Source organism: Apostichopus japonicus, chromosome 12, assembly GCF_037975245.1.
Source record: "Apostichopus japonicus isolate 1M-3 chromosome 12, ASM3797524v1, whole genome shotgun sequence".
NCBI classification, from domain to species: Eukaryota; Metazoa; Echinodermata; class Holothuroidea; order Aspidochirotida; family Stichopodidae; genus Apostichopus; species Apostichopus japonicus.
This window is the reverse complement of record NC_092572.1, coordinates 32,418,666-32,438,630: the sequence shown is the minus strand read 5'-3', so window position 1 is coordinate 32,438,630 and position 19,965 is coordinate 32,418,666. Positions and strand designations below refer to the sequence as shown.

The 19,965-nt window shown below is 35.8% G+C and overlaps 1 protein-coding gene across 10 annotated transcripts in view; it reads right to left on the bottom strand.

Annotated features, from left to right (window-relative positions):
* The window catches only part of LOC139977734 (uncharacterized), a 475,642-nt gene that overhangs the window by 274,668 nt on the left and 181,009 nt on the right, over window positions 1-19,965 (bottom strand). For 2 of the 10 annotated variants that reach the window (XM_071987292.1, XM_071987291.1), the window contains exons 14-18: window positions 19,483-19,620; window positions 17,686-17,805; window positions 12,231-12,341; window positions 10,583-10,841; window positions 8,633-9,669 (exon numbers count right to left, since the gene is read on the bottom strand). In XM_071987292.1, coding sequence (XP_071843393.1) covers window positions 9,641-9,669; window positions 10,583-10,841; window positions 12,231-12,341; window positions 17,686-17,805; window positions 19,483-19,620 — 657 coding nt within the window. In that variant the 3' untranslated portion in view covers window positions 8,633-9,640. The other 8 variants (XR_011796652.1, XR_011796651.1, XR_011796649.1 and 5 more) reach the window with 8 other exon arrangements.

Genomic DNA, 19,965 nt, shown 5'->3' with positions numbered 1-19,965 from the left:
ACGAACAATAATTTCATTAATGTATATATTGAAGTTTGATAACATCGACACAGATGAGGATTTGAAAGTATCAACACATAATCGAGTTTGATATCAACATCGATTCGAAATTGATAGCATGAAGAGAGATTTCCATATAATGAAAGAAGTATATTTATTAAAACTGCTATTTGTATATAGATTAATGTACATTCTGTACATAGCTACTGTTAAGAATTCCAAATACCTTAAAAAGTACGTATTAATAGAGTTATTTTAATGTTACCATTTTAAAATGTGTTAACTTGTCTAAAATTACTTATTTTAAAATGTTATCCTATTGGGAAATCTTCAATCCACAATAATATTAAGTTACGTTTTGCGATAGTTATATTCGGGTCAGTATTGTGAAAATCCATATCAAAGTAAGGGAGTTGGGGGAGGGGAGGGGGGACCGATCAGATCGCTTGTTGCAAGGGCGCATGCGAAAATGATGTTCTTCGTGGTAAGGCTCTTGCCCTCGTCAACAATCTAGTCCACATTATTGGGTTTTAAGGATTTCCTGTGTCACTTTCTAGCCAAAAGGTTGTAGGAACGCCTGGAACGGCATGATATAAACTGCGTGACATTAATACAAAATGCGGCAATATTTTCTAGATCGGTCAGGATACTTCAAAATGTCGAAGTGTATACCTCATGTGTCCTCCATTGGCTGTTAATGATATACTGCTGGTTTGTAGACGTGTGCAGTTTTTTCTAGTTCAATTATGTGACAATCTGAATGCAACATTTGACAGTTAAAATTGACATCCACTTAAGAGATATATAGGTGTGACATGATGTGTAAACGTATTAAATCTTGAACATAAATTAAAGAGTATGATTTTCAAATTTGGGCTAGAATGAGTTCAAACCAGTGACCTCGTGGTTACCACATTACGGTCACACACTGGTTACTCCCTAAAGTATGTAGTTCTCATAAACATGAACAAATCCCTTTAATTCCTTTATCCCCCGGATCATATACGTTAATAAACTGTTTATGGTATTTGCGTTTAGGATATGCATAATTATGAAAAAAAAAACTTCAGTGGGTTTCTTTACACGGATACGTGCAGGCCCTTTTGATTCCAATAGGTAACAAAATACAAGTAAGAGGAATGGGAATGGATCTATTCATGTTCCCATTTTGTTTGTATTAAAATCAACATTTCAAATTTGTAGTACATTATCCCGTTAATCAAATTGCGTGACGTATTCTAGTGAGGTCAGTTCAGAGTGTTCATATGGTGTTTAACGAAACATTATGTGTTCATATAGCCTTGCCTACAGCACCTCCATTATATTACCCTTTTGGGTTTTGTTGGGCAGCTTATACCTAGTCATGATAACTTGTATTTGAAGGGGACGATGATACGGAAGCTCGGGGACCAGTATGGGTGGCATGATGAGAGCTATGGAGGGGATGACGGACGTTGAAGAAAGAAGACGGTCAAACATTGACCACACCCCTATCTTTTCCACCTTGAGGTCTTCTATTATTGCTTAATACAGTCACCCCCATCCCATCCCCCACCCCTTCCTTGCTGCTAAAAACGAGACTACGTATTGTTATATGTCTATTGCATATTGTTCTGTATTGTAAAATAAATCTTTAGTACGCAACAAAAAGTAAACCGAGTTTGTATTTCTAAGTCATATTTTGTTCAAACACGACCTGCAGGAGGTTGGGTTTTCCCCTCAAGGCTCTTGTGAAATTATATCTCAAGCAATGAAGTTCATCCAACTTTTACCTTTGGAGCTATCCTAAAGTTTGAGGGAATTTCATCTCCATTCTCAGATCAAATATCTGACCAACAAACCAACAAAAAGCAAAAACGATAACCGTTCTTGTACTGAACCATTACGGTTGTAATACATACGAGGTTTATGCAAATAAGAATGAACATCGAAAATATCGTGTAGAGTTGATGATGGATTTAAAGACAACATATCACCTTCACTTCGGAATTTATTATACTTACAATAAGCGCTACATATAGCGTATGGTAGACATGGATAACTTATGATATCAGTTATTAATTAAAAGTCTTTCACTTGTTGACCTCTGCTGACTGAAATGACCCTCGACCTGCAATTACAACACAACTCAAGACGGTGGATCTACAACGTTCCGTCATACGTATGGTCATTCAAGTTTTTTGTCTGTTGTTATTAAGTTTGCAGGGTTTTCAGACTGAACTTTGACGACTGAAAAAGACCATTCATATCCACAAAGCAATAAAGTCCTCTTATTCATTAAGGTGGATCTATGTACTAAATATGTAACAATGCACACGATATTTCACACTTTCACTTCTATGTGCGTCAAATGAAGTTTTACCAGAAAATGCAACCAGTTTCTACAACATACATTACATTTGTCATACTTGCAGCTTGCAGGGAGAGTAGATCTTTAGACCGTTCTGATGTCAAACTTCCTGATAACTCCTTGAGTCTGAGAAGTTGCCCTGTGGTCAAACTAACATCGCTTATTCCCCTATTCAGATTGCAGCTTGATGTAGATGAATTCTCCTGGCAATAACCTTTGGCCAAAATAGCAGAAGCTGGTTCCTTCAAAGTAGAAGTACTCTATTGCCACAGATGTTGTATCAAATTTGGTGCCCACAGCCCAGTCAGTTCACATTGTGCCCCTTGGATTAATTCTCAGGCATAAATTAATTGGTGACAAGATGGCCACTTGAAGTCCTTTCCTTTAGATTCAAAGTCTGTACCTTTGCTACAATATTTGCTTTTCTTCATAGCTTGTATAAAGATAGCTTTATGTTAACCGTTTATACACGCTGTGTCTATTGACCTCAAAGTTACAACAACTTTGGGTATTGAGTTAATTTTCAGTACTGTGAGAGATCACCGAGTCCATGACTTACAATTCTGATGTCATAACTGTCTCAATCCCTAAAAGAGCATCCTTAGAGCAAAAATTTAGAAAGTATAGGTCTGTTGGATGGTCTGACCTTCAAGTTGACATGCTGTTCTCCTGATTGTATCGAATTCATAGCTGAAAAAGAATAAAATCATTCATTTCAAATTGATTAATTTCACAGTTTTTTGTCAGTTTTGGTTCAAGTTTCCATTTAGTGATTATTCATTTCTATGTTGAATTATACATCTAGTACATTGTACAACATTTAATAAGATAGGCTAAGATAATCACATTTAATTTATAATAAGAATGATTACGGTTAGTCCATCATCAGAGCTTCACTGCAGAGAAAACGATCCTTTTTATCTGAGGTTGGCTATTTAGTACAGCTATTGCAGCCAATTTCAATTATATTAAACCATTTCCACTGTTGTATTAATATTGGAACAAAGAATAGAAAGTATGAAACCATCATTCCAATGATGGATTTCCAACTTAATTATCGAACTGCCCTGGAAAAGGATGTTAGTTCAGCAAATGACCTGTCACGTAGATACAGATTATCAATTCTGTTTCTATATCCTGATTCTTAACTTTATAATGATATACTGATTTTGTCATTGCAGACTGTCTGATATAAAAAAGATGCTCTCAATAAAATCCAGGGAGGTCCACTAGTTTAGGGTCTCTCGGTGACTGGAGTGTGTTTGAGTTTAACCTCCATTGTGGAAGACAGCAGTCACCTGGTGGGTTTGAAGGCTGATCCCTGAGGAGTTTGGTGCCAGATCTGGGGTACCCAATCTGCTCAAGCTTAAATGCAATGGACTCCTGTTTATTTTCCAGATTTTGGTTATTTATCTGTCAAAAGTTACTGTCTGTTTCCCTACCCTTATTCAATTTTAAATATATTTTCATAATGATATCGGTTTTCCCACAAATGTTTTCCCTACCTTCGTACAGCTCAAACTGAATCACATCACTACACACACGATCAATCAATCTTGACTGTTGACTTGGTATTTCTGACTGACTTGAGACTGAAAAAACTATATAACATACCATACGATATGCTGATGAACAGGAATACAGCTCAAAGTATTACTGACATCTGTTCTCCAACACGGTATCGTTCTATTTTGGATCTCTGATTCGGTCATACTTGCTCGAGAGCTATGAATTGATTATGGGTGTAAATGATGTAAACATGAGGACAAGAAAACCGAATGCATATTCATAGCTGTAACTATGATGGTAGCTTCTTAGGCTACAAATGAAAGTATATCACTTTTTATGTTATGAATGTTAATGAGGGGGGGAAATGGCACATTATACACAGATTGTTTAAAGGGTTAAGTCAGTAGCTGTAGCAGAATGTAGGTTTTGTTTTTTAATATTCCTTTTAATCAACATTAACTGATACAGTTATTGCTGGCAATTAATCTCCTTGAATATTCATTGTGCCTGTCAATGTATGTCAGGTAGATTATTATTAATCTGAAGTCACTTCACTTCCAGACTCACTTTCTGAGGATATCAGTTATACGGTAGCTAATTCCATTGGGGTATTTATATTATTACATTTGATATAAACCTTGCTTAAGCACTTCCTCCCACAGATCTCTACAGCCAGCTGCATCCCCTCCTAGTACCCTGTATGTTGATTTACTCCCATGTTTCTGTTTCCTTGCCTGTAGCATCTGATAAACAGTCTCCTTGTGTCCCTCAGTGGAATCTGTTTTGATGTTCACAAGATCTACTTACCAATCATGAATTCATCCACAATAAAGTGTGTTAGCTGTCTTATCTACAATCCAAGGATTCCCACACACAATCATGCACGCATTTATACTTTTTTTTAAAATGCTGTACATTGAGCAAAGCTAATGTAAATATATTTAAGCATATTCAATTGAACACATTGGTTCAGTAGGTTCATCATATTAGCTTCACTACAGAGTCACAGTCTTCATTCTACCCATTTGATGTAGCGTATACAGGTTTATTTTTTTTTAAATTTGTGTTATTTACAAATTTTACATTTGTCATGCCACTATTGTAAGTAAAACAAGATGGCAAATCCTGGAGTTGCAGGTCTTATCTCCTCCACACTTCCTAACATTTTTCGTGAAGACAACCGTTAAGTACGATATCTAATCTCCCTATACATTACATGTATGGAGATGATATAATGACACAGAATACATGATACTATCACTGAAACTGGGGATGTTCAATCAAATGTATACATGATTACTTTGAAAAAGACTTTCAGTGAAGACACTCAGAGCATCACTAAACTCCATCTAGTGATCAGAATGATCGTCACACAATTTATAATTTTTTTTTTCAATATTTCTGATTTGAGCACTCTTGGTATCTTCTGGAAAGGCATACCCAAGTGAAGATATTGCAATAAGTAAGCTCCTTGCCAAGTAAAAGTATTTACCATCACATTATTCAATATACCTAAAAACAGTAAACCTCTTGACTTTAATTGTTATATAAATTAATTAGACAATAGTTCTCATATAAGCAGAGTAACAAAATGTATATATTACATACCAGATAACTGAATGGATATCTTCTTTCCTGTCCTGCTGGGATATGACTGTAATGTGAACACATACACAGTCTAAGGCAGATGTTAACAACCATCATACAGATGATGATGGTAGAAGAGCATAAAAAGAATATCTACAAAGAAAAAAGGGGAACATGATAAGTATAGCAAGTGTGTTCATATAACTATTATCATGTAACTGTGGATTACTTATATAGCCTACTGACAGACTATCAAGTGTGAATCTTGACTGTTATATTTGTACTAATTTCATGAATTTGAGATTGACTAATACACACTACATGCTGCCATTCAAATGTCACAAGTTACTGACATTCTGTAACTGTGGTCTACTTATATAGCCTACTGACAGACTATCAAGTGTGAATCTTGACTGTTATATTGGTACTAATTTCATAATTTTGAGATTGACTAATACACACTACATGCTGCCATTCAAATGTCACAAGTTACTGACATTCTGTAACTGGGGTCTACTTATATAGCCTACTGACAGACTATCAAGTGTGAATCTTGACTGTTATATTGGTACTAATTTCATGAATTTGAGATTGACTAATACACACTACATGCTCCCATTCAAATGTCACAAGTTACTGACATTATGTAACTGGGGTCTACTTATATAGCCTACTGACAGACTATCAAGTGTGAATCTTGACTGTTATATTTGTACTAATTTCATGAATTTGAGGTTAACTAATACACACTACATGCTGCCATTCAAATGTCACAAATTACTGACTTTCTGTAACTGGGGTCTACTTATATAGCCTACTGACAGACTATCAAATGGTAATCTTGACTGTTATATTTGTACTAATTTCATGATTTTGAGATTGACTAATACACACTACATGCTGCCATTCAAATGTCACAAGTTACTGACATTCTGTAACTGGGGTCTACTTATATAGCCTACTGACAGACTATCAAGTGTGAATCTTGACTGTTATATTTGTACTAATTTCATAATTTTGAGATTGACTAATACACACTACATGCTGCCATTCAAATGTCACAAGTTACTGACATTCTGTAACTGGGGTCTACTTATATAGCCTACTGACAGACTATCAAATGGTAATCTTGACTGTTATATTTGTACTAATTTCATGATTTTGAGATTGACTTATACACACTACATGCTGCCATTCAAATGTCACAAGTTATTGACATTCTGTAACTGGGGTCTACTTATATAGCCTACTGACAGACTATCAAGTGTGAATCTTGACTGTTATATTTGTACTAATTTCATAATTTTGAGATTGACTAATACACACTACATGCTGCCAATCAAATGTCACAAGTTATTGACATTCTGTAACTGGGGTCTACTTATATAGCCTACTGACAGACTATGAAGTGTGAATCTTGGCTGTTATATTTGTACTAATTTCATGATTTGAGACCGACTAATACACACTACATGCTGCCATTCAAATGTCACAAGTTACTGACATTCTGTAACTGGGGTCTACTTCTATAGCCTACTGACAGACTATTAAGTGTTAATCTTGACTGCTATATTTGTACTAATTTCATGAATTTGAGATTGACTTATACACAGTACATGCTGCCATTCAAATGTCAAAAGTGACTGCATATGAGGCCGATAACATAGCAACATACATGCAGACACTGATAATGTTAAAAAGAAAGCTGTTGCCATTTCCATTTTTAACTCACACATCTCCACTTGTACAATACAAAGAGTTCACCAAGTAAATTAGTGAATTATGATATTTCTTGATTTCTCACACAAAGTTTTTACCTAAATGTAGGCATATATCACATACCATATGAGATGCTGATGTACAGGCACATGTTTTGAAGTATCACTGACTTCTAATTTTCATTATGGTACTGTTGCTTCTCTTTTCTCATATTCAGTTATACTAACTCTATAAACTATGACAAAGCCAGTGTTATGTTCATATGAGCCGTAGATCTAAGGAAGAGAAAACAATGCATGTAGATGGAGTCAGCTACTATGATATGTAAATATAAATGAAGGTTTTTCACTTTAAATCGTTGTAGCATATGTTATGAATATTATTATTAATAAAGCTAAAATGCATATAAAAAAATTCAATAACATTTTTCTGCAAATGTTCAGAATTAAAAGCCATTGTTTAATATTTGAATTGCTTCCTTAATAGTAAATAAAGTAAATTATTTGCATTATTTTCAATGTTTTATAAATCAGTAACTTGACAGATGTTTCTTTCTATATCACAGAATAATTGGTTCAATAATATTTCATTCATTTTAAGGCAATTCAAGCACTCTCAGCTCACAGCCCAAATATAGATTATGAGAATTGAAATGATTAACATACCTAACATTTCCCAACACCAGTTCTAACAGACTCCTTGATTTTTGTGGAGAATTCCACAAGTTGACCAATTGCCATATTCTTGCTTCATGTAGTACGCATTTGTAGAATTGCTTCCTTCCGACAACCAGAATAGTCTGACTGGATATCAGACATATCCTCCACAGTCATCTGCGAGATGCAAGATATGGCAGAAGCACGAATATAAATGAGTAGGGTTATTACCTGTATTTACTTATAGAATGACCTCTGAAGTAGATTGAAAGATTCAGAAAAGTGTTTTTAAATTAGATCATACAGAAATGTAAACCGATTGCCTGGTCATTGGAAAGTGGAAATCAAAGTTTAAATCCTCCCACAACACAAAGACTTGTATTAGTGTTATTTTATTTAAGGAAACTGCAGTATGGATAACTGTTATTATAATAGAAACCTATTATCTAATAATCAATGACAATTGTAAGGAAACTTGTGAAACTTTTGAGAGAAGCCTGTTTTCCAACATTCGGCAAATGGCTGTACACACTATACTAGATTGTAATTCATTATGCAGTTTATGACAAAATTAATACTAAAAAAAAACAGAATTTTAATGTTTAAAGTACAATACATAGCCTATTAGAATTGCTGAGATCATATGAGAGTGAAAGAGTCTGCATGATGGACAAATATTATTTAATATATTAAATGATCTCACTTACCTGGCATTAAAAGTACTTCTACAAAGTCACTGAATTTTGTTTGGCTCTGCTCATCACTCTATGGCAGTGCCTTCAACTATGGAAAAAGAAATTGTAAACTTTAGAGCGTTCAGCTTAGGTAAGAATTTTGCCATTTCTTTCTTGCTTGCATTTCAAATTCATGACTACTGTTTACAATTTGAGATTGCTCTTTCAAATTTGATGCATTTGAAATGTCTGCTGCATTTTCATTGTACTATGATAAGGCAGCGACTAAGTTCATCTTTCGATGTATAATTTGACCTAAAAAATTGCATCTTCATTTGAATGGACATGATGAGTTCATTCTCTATACTGTCAAATCATTAAAGTTTACTATGATTAACATTTCACATATACTCTTCAAATCATGATTGTACCAAACATGGTTTGCCATATTATAAGTTATATAATATTATTATATTATTATTATTATATAATAAGACAAACACATACAGCAAATTCTTAGTAGATTTTCTTTCTACTGTGTAGGGATGTCTCTATAGACTGATAGTTACTATTTATAAGTAGTGGGTTATGAGACTCTCCTCAACGATGGACACACCACTATACAAATAGTGAGACCAAATGAATATATCAGAATACTGCGGAATATCACATTTGCATATAGATGTTTACATGATTATTGTTACAATTAACAGAACAATCTTAAACCTCTTTCAATACATTGTTGATAGAAGTCATGCATTTGGAGAACTAAATTGATATTTCTTCTGTTACAAAAATATCTACGTTCTGTAACATAGTCAGTGGAAGATTAGGATACATTGCCCTCATAGGTCTAATTTTTCTCTTTCTAACCATGTGTAAATTGTCCCCATTCGACTTTTCTTCTTGTAAAAGGCTTTCAAATTCACCAGTTTCTCACCAAAAGCACCTTTGTTCGAAGGCATCAATTAGGTGAATGACGTAGTGCAGTCAAATAGACAAAACGAGCGACTTGAAGTTAGCACTCACATTTCCGCAGCAAATACACTCTCGCTTGTACACGCACAGGTGATTGCCTATACAGCCTACCATGCCCAGTTGGTACGTACATATAGCGTTGCTCATAATACACTCTCACACTCAAATCACAGTTCATAAACCGTTCCTGAAATTGCTGAAACAAGATTCACAGATCAACTTTACAGTAAAAGGAAGCTTGAAAAGTATTTGGAATATCGAAAGATGAAATTTGGTGGAATCGATGTCAGAGCAGAATGTAGTACCAAGAAGCTTAAGCTTTGCAAAACTGTCCGATTAGTGTAAACGCGAGCATGCTCCGAATTGGAGCTGTACAGCGCGATGTATAAACAACGAAGAGTCTGTTGTTAAAACTTACCTCGTGTTACACAAAAATTACGAAACCATTGATGCACTACATATATGACGGCTCAACAATTTTCTTTAAAACATATGTAATTCTTCCTAAATTTTACAGAAAATTAAGGAAGAAATTAAACTCTATTCAAATGTGTTTTTTGCTATGATTACTGTAGGAACTGTATAGAGCGTGGGTTATCGCAATCTGCATTTGCAAAGATGACGTCACGTTCTCCACTGTTCCAAGTATATTTGAAATATCCATCCTAAACGATTACAAAATCGTTTCTCTGACAATTTTTTTAACGGTATTCATGACATAAAACATGTTGTAGGCTTTATCATAGAAATGTTCCTTTCAAGGGGAATAACTTGCATATGGATTTTGTATGATTTCTTCCCACAGTTCTAACATAGCGCTTTAAGGAGTAAGCGTTTACAGCTTAATGTTCGTTACAGCTGCTTGCTAAATGTCAATCTTCAGATTGCTTTGCTTCTCATACTTCCATGCAAAATTGCTTCTAGACTTACATTAACTCTATTGTAGAATAAGTAGGTTTCCATAAATAATGATAATTTTTCTTTCTACAGGCTAATATCCCTTTCATATTGTATTTGGCAATGGAATGTAAAATCTGTTTAGTGTAAGTACAAAGCAAGAAATACATAATCTCCTTTAATGAAATCATGTTTTGTTGTCTTTGACTTACCTGAAGTTGTTCCAAATTTTCCCCATTTAAGAAAATTATCGTGCAGGTCCATTAGTCCAGCTGCTTTTAGAGCGTCTCTCAGTGTTTTGTTTGTTGCTGCCATCCCACGTTTCCGTTTCCATAGTAGCAACATCTGGTAAACCACTTCCTTTTGCCCATTACTTTTGTTATCTGCCTCTATGTTGCGAAGATCTGTCTCTGTAAGCTTCAGTTTTCTTCCCACATGCCGCCATTCTTTGGAAAGGTTTTCTGACAAGTCCTTGAAATAACCAAAATGTTTCATCATTCTGATGCTATCTCAGGATTCCATTAGACTGAGGTAATCCATATTATTAACTCAGTGGACGGTCAAAAACTAGAACAGTAATGAGGCAAATGCTCATATCATATACTTTTAATGAAATTTAGGTGTGTACTAGACAGTTAAAGGGTTAGTGTAATCGTTTCACTTTGCCCCACCAATTCATTAATATGCTTGACAAAAGCTTTCATTATCCATGGAAACAGCAGCAATTATGTGCGAAAAGTGTGACTTTGACACAAACAGACACATAATAGACACTTATTTGCCATGCATTTGTCAAACAGGTGTTTACTGGAAATAGAGTGGAAAACCCAGATTAACGGTTGACACAGGAAACTGTAAGAATGCAGAAAATGCTGCAGAATCTCTATACTACCAATGTGCTTGTAGTTGGTTCTATGATATTTGTTAATATATATCTGTAAAGACAGGTATTTTCAAGGTATTTCAGGTGGAAATTGTTTAATGCATTTTGGTTGACAGAATATTTCCACACAGAGCATATGTTGCATAATCGATTACAAAGATCACAGATTCATGTAGATAACCCCATGATAACATTAAAGTCAATTCCAACAAACCGAACATAGTTCTTTGCAAAACTGTTAACATGCAATGAGTCCATTATTGTGTGATATGTTTTGTGGGATTTTACACCTTCAATACAATGCTAAGATCAGCAACCATGTAATACTGTGGTTGACATTTTGGTGTAACCTTATGTGAGTGTATCAGGCAAACAAGGCAAAATACCTCATTATAATTGGTCTCAGAAATGAGTTTTGGTTACAAAAATAAATAGCTTTTTTTTAAACAATTTCATGTTCTACCTACTGATAAACTTTTAAAAAGCATTTTCCGATCTGGCAGCAGAAGCAAAAAGTAACATCAAATCCCATCTACCATTTGCATAATGATTCCAGCCATTCATTTCAACAATTTATTAACATAAGCACATAAACACGTACTAACAATACAAACATGCCAAATATGAAAGATATCAAACATTTATGTTGCCATATTAATATTGTTAATTATGCTTCGCCTACTTATCAATATACATGCACGGATGTGCCCAGGATTTCCTGGATTTCTGGGTATACTGATCGCCACCCTGGGGGAGGGGTCTAATGGGAGGGGGTGTCCCCCACCCCCTTTCATAGATTTTTCCATTTTTGAAGGTGCTCAGATGCCAAATGCTGGCACTTGTGTAGCTTTTAAGCACATACACAAGTACTAGTTTTGCTAACAATTTACATTTTTAATTTTGTTTTAGTGAAATATATTACGTACTTGATAAAAGTCATGAATCATACTTGGAAGTTCTCACTCCCTAATACTTACCCACAAAGTTGAATCTTTCACTACTTCGCTATCTACTGTCATTGCTTCAGCTCCTACCGGGTTCCCTTTGGCTTCTCCTCTAATTGCTTGATGAGATGACAAAGAAGGATTCTGTGAGAAAGAAATGGAAAAGGAGATATTTAAGAACCAGAAAGTTCTTATGATTTGTATAGGGCAAATGTTTAGCTGGTTGATGCAACATTATTTTTGAATAGTATGTCACTGAGTACGTAGTCGTTATGCAAGGTAAGGGAATTTTACAGCATAAATTCATTACACATAAATCAGCTGATCCTGGGCATGATTTCTTAATAAAATGGCTAACAGAATGTCATTAATTACACAGTTTGTTATTAATAATGATATCACAATCACCTTTGATAATGCTTGCACTGATTTTTCTTTTACTCACAAGAGTGTAATGGTCCGCAACTGAAGTCTAGCTTACAAAGACTTTGGCTTTGGGGTGCATCAAAGCTCTTGAGTTTCAGTGAAATGCTAAATATTTTTGTGACATAGGTATTCCCATACTTAGAGTGAACATTAGTTGTCCTTTAACCACTTGAATTTCTACCTGAGCCATTATTGTAATTTAAACTATATATTCTGAAAGCACTAAACTTGTGAACATTGAAAGTCTCTTGAAATGATTTCTTTGTAGTCATAGCAAAATGTTGCTTCTAGATTAAATCAAAGTTGAACTCTGACCTTTCTTCCCCCATCACAGGGCACCTCCCTAACAAACCAAAGAAGCCATCTTCCAAAAACGGCAAAGTGATGAGCCAAATCAAACGTATAGAGGTATGTTAATATGGTAGTTTGCTTCATCATTAAATGTTTACGAACACGCTGTGTAATAGACACATATATCAACATGCATTCTAATGGTATTTGGGTATTTTATTTGCCCACTTGAGCTACTGTAACAAATCAATATTTCATGAATTCATCACAAAATTATGAGGATATTCAGCGATCTGACAATGTGACACTTTATCTATCTATAAACATATTCTAAAATGTTGGTGAAATATCGCATCTCAAAGTTAAGTCCCTCACTTGAGATATGGTTGATAGTATGCCATCTATTTTGACCAGCTAACCTCATGTCATCACGGCAGATTTCATGCAAAAGCTTTACATTTTGCATTATATAATCTTGTTGGTTTATCCTTGAAATGTGATACCTTTGTGATGTTTGCTTAGCAGTCTTCTGTATGTTTATAATTTTCCCAGAAGGCAGCTCTGACCATAATTTATTAAAGTATTATAAGGCAAAACAAATCATTAACAGCTCAATTATCATAATGTCATCATTCGCTCTGCTGTCTCCAGATGAATCACAAAATATCATCACATTTGTAAATTCATATCCTTGTCATCAAAATTGCTTTGAGGTTGTGGGTTTGTCCTGAAGATGAAGGATTTTTCCAGCAAGCTTGTTATGCAAGTTTAGCCACCAAAATATATGTATAGTTAATACAGGACAATTGTTACTAACTAGACATGTAAGGTGTAGGACAGTTATATGAAATGGTTCACATAGGGAGTGATACAGCTGGAAAGTGTGGTTCAAATATATAATGATGGTGTAACTACAAACATCACATCGGTTGACACAACATATCAAATACATTTTACCATCTGGAAGATTGAGATTTGGGATTTCGCTGATTGGTGTTTTGTGTACATTTGGAATTTACTACTATTTCTATAATGTTACTTTACTCGTCTTGATGTATTTGCATTGAAATACTTTGATTATTAATTTTTGTTGATTTCTTATTGATCATTTACGAAATTTAAAACACTTGGAAGTCTTTGCATTACATTCTGTCACTGTTCTCCATTAACCATGTATCTGATTCTGTCTTCATAGTATATCCATACAATTCTCAAGAATGACAAGTTTCAAAAGACAAGTTTTCAAATAAACAAGCCTTACTCTTTAGCAAGTTGTTCATTTCATTCCAACTTGTTTCTGATATCTTTACTTCTATTTCTTGATGGGCAAACAATGATCAAGTTGTATTCCACCTTAGCTCATCAATCCCATTTTTCTCACATTCAAGTTAACACACAGAGTAATGCAAGAGGCAGAGCATAGATATGCTAAAGTGCACCATTGCCTGACAAACCATTAGTCAGCAAGTTTATATATATTATGGGAGGGCGTTGTGGTCAAGTGGTTAAGGCAGTGGACTTGTGATCTAAGGATTACAGGTTCGAGCCCTGGCCAGATCATTGCGTTGTGTCCTTGGGCAAGGCGCTTTATCTCCATTGCCTCTCTTCACCCAGGTGTATAAATGGGGACCTGCGAGGTAACTTGTAAATATAGTTGCGTGCGCCGGTTTGTGGCTGCACCCTATGGGAAGTCCCCCGGGGGACACGTGGTTGTGGTGCACTGTGGTGCCCCAGGAGAGATTGATTGAATTGTGCACACTTTGGTGTGTGGGTGTGACAAGTTACCAATGACCAGGGGTTAAGTTGTAAAGTCGTGTGAGGAGGCATTAGCTTCATACAAGACTGTAAACCTTCAACTTTAACTTTAACTTTATATTAAACACAAGATGCTTGCCATTAATGCTACAACACAGGGTATCACTGCGTAAAGGTATTATCTGCATGGTAGCATATCACATAGGTGTCTATAACATGGCATTATATTAACTTTTCCCCATCATATCGAAGTTAACCTTACTACTTTGGACCAGACTTGTAGTGAGTTCATACTCACACTCATATTCTAACAAAGTGTACTCATACTCAACCCTGTTCTAGCATAGTTAAGTGCTCTCATACTCAGCACTGTTCTAGCATAGGTATGGGTTCTCAAACCCAGCCCTGTTCTAGCGTAGTTATGTGTTCTCATACTCAGCACTGTTCTAGCATAGGTATGGGTTCTCAAACCCAGCCCTGTTCTAGCGTAGTTATGTGTTCTCATACTCAGTCCTGTTATAGCATAGTTAAGTGCTCTCATACTCAGCACTGTTCTAGCATAGGTATGGGTTCTCAAACCCAGCCCTGTTCTAGCGTAGTTATGTGTTCTCATACTCAGTCCTGTTCTAGCATAGTTAAGTGCTCTCATACTCAGCACTGTTCTAGCATAGTTTCGTGTTCTCATAATCTGCCCTGTTCTAGCATATTTGTGTGTCCTCATACTCAGCCCAGTTCTAGCATAGTTATGTGTTCTCAAACCCAGCCCTGTTCTAGCATAGTTAAGTGCTCTCATACTCGGCCCTGTTCTAGCATAGTTACGTGTTCCCATACTCAGCCCTGTTCTAGCACATTTATATGTACTCATACTCAGTCCTGTTCTAGCATAGTTATGTGTTCTCATACACAGTCCTGTTCTAGCATAGTTATGTGTTCTCATACTCAGCCCTGTTCTAGCATAGTTATGTGTTCCCAAACTCAGTCCTGTTCTAGCATAGTTATGTGTACTCATACTCAGCCCTGTGCTAGCATAGTTATGTGTTCTCATACTCAGCCCTGTTCTAGCATAGTTATGTGTTCCCATACTCAGCCCTGTTCTAGCATAGTTATGTGTACTCATACCCAGCCCTGTGCTAGCATAGTAATGTGTACTCAAATTCAGCCCTGTTCTAGCATAGTTAAGTGCCCTCATACTCAGCCCTGTTCTAGCATAGCTATGTGTACTCATACTCAGCCCTGTGCTAGCATAGTTATGTGTTCTCATACTCAGCCCTGTTCTAGCATAGTTATGTGTTCCCATACTCAGCCCTGTTCTAGCATAGTTATGTGTACTCATACTCAGCCCTGTGCTAGCATAGTAATGTGTACTCAAATTCAGTCCTGTTCTAGCATAGTTATGTGTTCTCATACTCAGCCCTGTTTTAGCATAGTTATGTGTTCCCATACTCAGCCCTGTACTATAGCATAGTTATGTGTTCTAATACTCAGCCCTGTGCTAGCATAGTTATGTGTACTCAAATTCAGTCCTGTTCTAGCATAGTTATGTCTTCCCATACTCAGCCCTGTGCTATAGCATAGTTATATGTACTCATACTCAGTCCTGTTCTAACATAGTTATGTGTACTCATACTCAGCCATGTGCTAGCATAGTTATGTGTAGGCCTACTCAAATTCAGTCCTGTTCTAGCATAGTTATGTGTTCTCATATTCAGCCCTGTTCTAACATTAAGTTATGTGTACTCATGCTCAGCCCTGTGCTAGCATAGTTATGTGTACTCAAATTCAGTCCTGTTCTAGCATAGTTATGTGTTCTCATACTCAGCCCTGTTCTAGCATAGTTATGTGTTCCCATACTCAGCCCTGTTCTAGCATAGTTATGTGTACTCATACTCAGCCCTGTGCTAGCATAGTTATGTGTAGGCCTACTCAAATTCAGTCCTGTTCTAGCATAGTTATGTGTACTTATACTCAGCCCTGTACTAGCATAGTTATGTGTTCCCATACTCAGCCCTGTACTAGCATAGTTATGTGTTCCCATACTCAGCCCTGTGCTAGCATAGTTATGTGTACTCAAAATCAGCCCTGTTTTAGCAAAGGTATGTGTTCTCATACTCAGCTTTTTTCTAGCATAGTTATGTGTTTTTATACTCAGTCCTTTCCTAGCATAACTATGTGTACACACTCAGCCCTGTTCTAGCACACTTATGTGTACTTATACTCAGTCGTGTTCTAGCATAGTTATGTGTTCTCATACTCAGTCCTGTTCTAGCATAGTTATGTGTACTCATACTCAGTCCTGTTCTAGCATAGTTATGTGTAATCATACTCAGTCCTGTTGTAGCATAGTTGTGTGTACTCATAGTCAGCCATGTTGGTGTGTACTTATACTTTCAATGGTTATATAGCAACTAATACAAAATTATGATCTTGAACTTGTGCTTAACACCTTAAAATTGTTTTAATTGGATTCACAACTTTTTGGGTACAAGATTTAGTCTTTATTACTTCACAATTTTCAAATGGAAAAGCGACATGTTCTGTGTTCTAACAGTGTATTTCTTTCTTGCCTCGTAAGAACCTATACTACATAACAAATTTGACTTACTTTCTCAACCCCCAACTCACATCTAAATTTACTCTGACTGTACACTGAAGTTCGAGAAAGTGAATGTGATATTTACAAGTATTTCATCACTTTTATTCAGGATATTTTATCCGCTTTTAGCGCATAATAGGAAAGTAGGTTTCCTCTGCCAGTTTCAAAGTCAATTGTGATTGGTCCTTGGGAGCACTAATTCATTGATGTTATTATTTTTAAGGGCATTCTTTCAGTGCACCATTGAAGCATTTAAAATATTTCCTTACGTAGTAGTCTGATTCGTGCACATTTCCTTTGATGTCCTGTCAAAATCTGACAACTGAAGATAAACTGCAAAAGTGCCTTTAAGCTTGCTGTAACTTACTAACAAATATCAACATATTTAAAATTGTCTTGGTTGACAAATAGAATGAGCTTTACCATCACAGAGACATCTATGACTTCAGCAGTAGATTCATCAATGCATCTCTTCTCTGAGTGTGGAACATTGCCCAACTTTGATGGCACAGAACTGCCTGAGGGGGATGATGCTGATACGTCCTGCAATTAAATTAGTTGAAATGAGTTAAACACACATTATGATAATATTGACTAGTAAACAGGTAGCCATAATTGCACTTAAAAGTGAATTATTACTTGCCATAATAGAGAATATTTAGTGCAACACTGCAGACAAGATTGAAAGTAAATTCACAAGATGTTAAAACTTTTGACCTTTGTTGACCTTAAAAGACCTTTCACCGTTTGGTTCCTGATACATGAGCATCTCAACATAGAATAGCAACTATGAAGCTCAACCAAGCGTTACATTTGGAGTTCAACTAAAAGGATATGTGTACAGTTTACTTAAAGCAGATCCACATTCCAGGTACAATTAAAGGTCATGCAAACTATATTACTGAAGTTTCCCATAATTATTGCTTTACAATCATATCCATTTGAATAGAGGTGAAAGGTCATTTGAGTTAACCAGAGGTCAACATCATTAAACAGGAACTATCATTTTTAACTCCAATTATGAATTTTATCCGAGCTTCACTTTTGGAGTTACCATGCTGAAATGATCTATTGAATATATAACTAACACAGAGTTCCTAAAAATATAACCAGAGGGAAACCCCTCCCAGTGGTTACTTGCCTTTAAATATATTACATATGCAGCACAGGGGAGGTTGGCAAGCTAATCCTGACTGAAGTTCATTTTGCAAGTACCTGAGTTGACCCTTAGACCTCCACCTAAAACAGCAAAGACATTCTACTACATATGGGGAAGTCAAATCAGAATTCATATCTTCATTGAGACTTGACTTTTAGAACGTGTGTAGGGTAGATTTTGACTTTTTAAATGAGCTTTCACCTATAGCACATTGTGGAGCAATTTTATTTATCATTTAGTAATGCAGCATGCATATATTTGTTCTCTTTTGTAGGCAAAGTTCTCAAGATACAGAACTTTGGGACTTCAGCTGACCCCAAATGACCTTTGACCTACACCCAAAATAGAAGGGTTCTAGAAGTTAGTATATGAAAGACAAATGTTAAATATGAGAGCTAATAAAGTTTCCCATCAGAAGATATCGTGTTTACAAGGATTTCTGACCCTGGTGACCTTTATATGAACTGTGACTACTCCAAATTCTCTAAATACTTTACACTACAAACGGATATCCTATCATGTATACTAAACTTCCTTTGATGATCAGGTTCTGGAGATTTTCACATTTTGCCCTTTGCTGACTGCTAATGACATTTGACCTCCCTCAAAATCATTACGGATCTTGCACTAATTATGGGGAAGCTGCAGAAGTTACCTAACTTGACAAATCATGTTTCCAAACTAGGGTGTCACATACACACATGCGCTTACACACGCACATGCCAACCTGACAGAATAGGTTTTAGGATACAATATCTCATTGCCAGGATACTATGTGTAGGGATGAGATATCAATATGTGTCAGTTAAAGACCTAATTTCAAGCATGCATAGATCATAGCATAATTACTAGAACAAAACATAAGAGCTTTAATGGCTTACTCAATGAAAATATATGTTGTTTTCCATGTATGTGCATGCACTGAGGTAGAACATATTCAATAGTTTTATATTGAAGTACAAGTTCATCTTTACCAAAAAAGTCAAAGAATTCACATAGGCTGATAAATGATGTCAAGTGATAACTTAAAGGCAAGATGAATATATAAACTGTTCACAAACCTTGAAGTCGACAATCAACTCTACTGGATCTTTCTGAGCAGCTTCGAAGACTAAAAAACAAGTTTCTTCTCCAACCTTTTCGAAGAAAAATGAACGCCGACAGACCACGGGGGCTGCTACGTTTAAATAAGGTATTGTCTGCAGCAAAGTGAAATTAATTGTTAGTCATCTGATAACGGCAGGTTTCTTTTTTTTGAAATATGCAAAACTCAAGCATTTATTACTCTAAAGTGACAGTTTTGCCTCTGTTGTCCTCAACAAACAATCCCCCTTTTGACTTTGGCAAAGTGACTAAATTTTAAAAACTATGAAGTTTCAAACACCATATTCTCTATACACAAAGAGAATATGGTGTTTGAAACTTCATAGTTAGTATAACAAACTGATTTTGAGATACTACTGTTTGTCCCCTTCCAGATTCTGGGAGCCTTTCTTTGGTTAATCTGAGAAAAATGACCTTAGTCCCAACCCCACCTCAAAAGA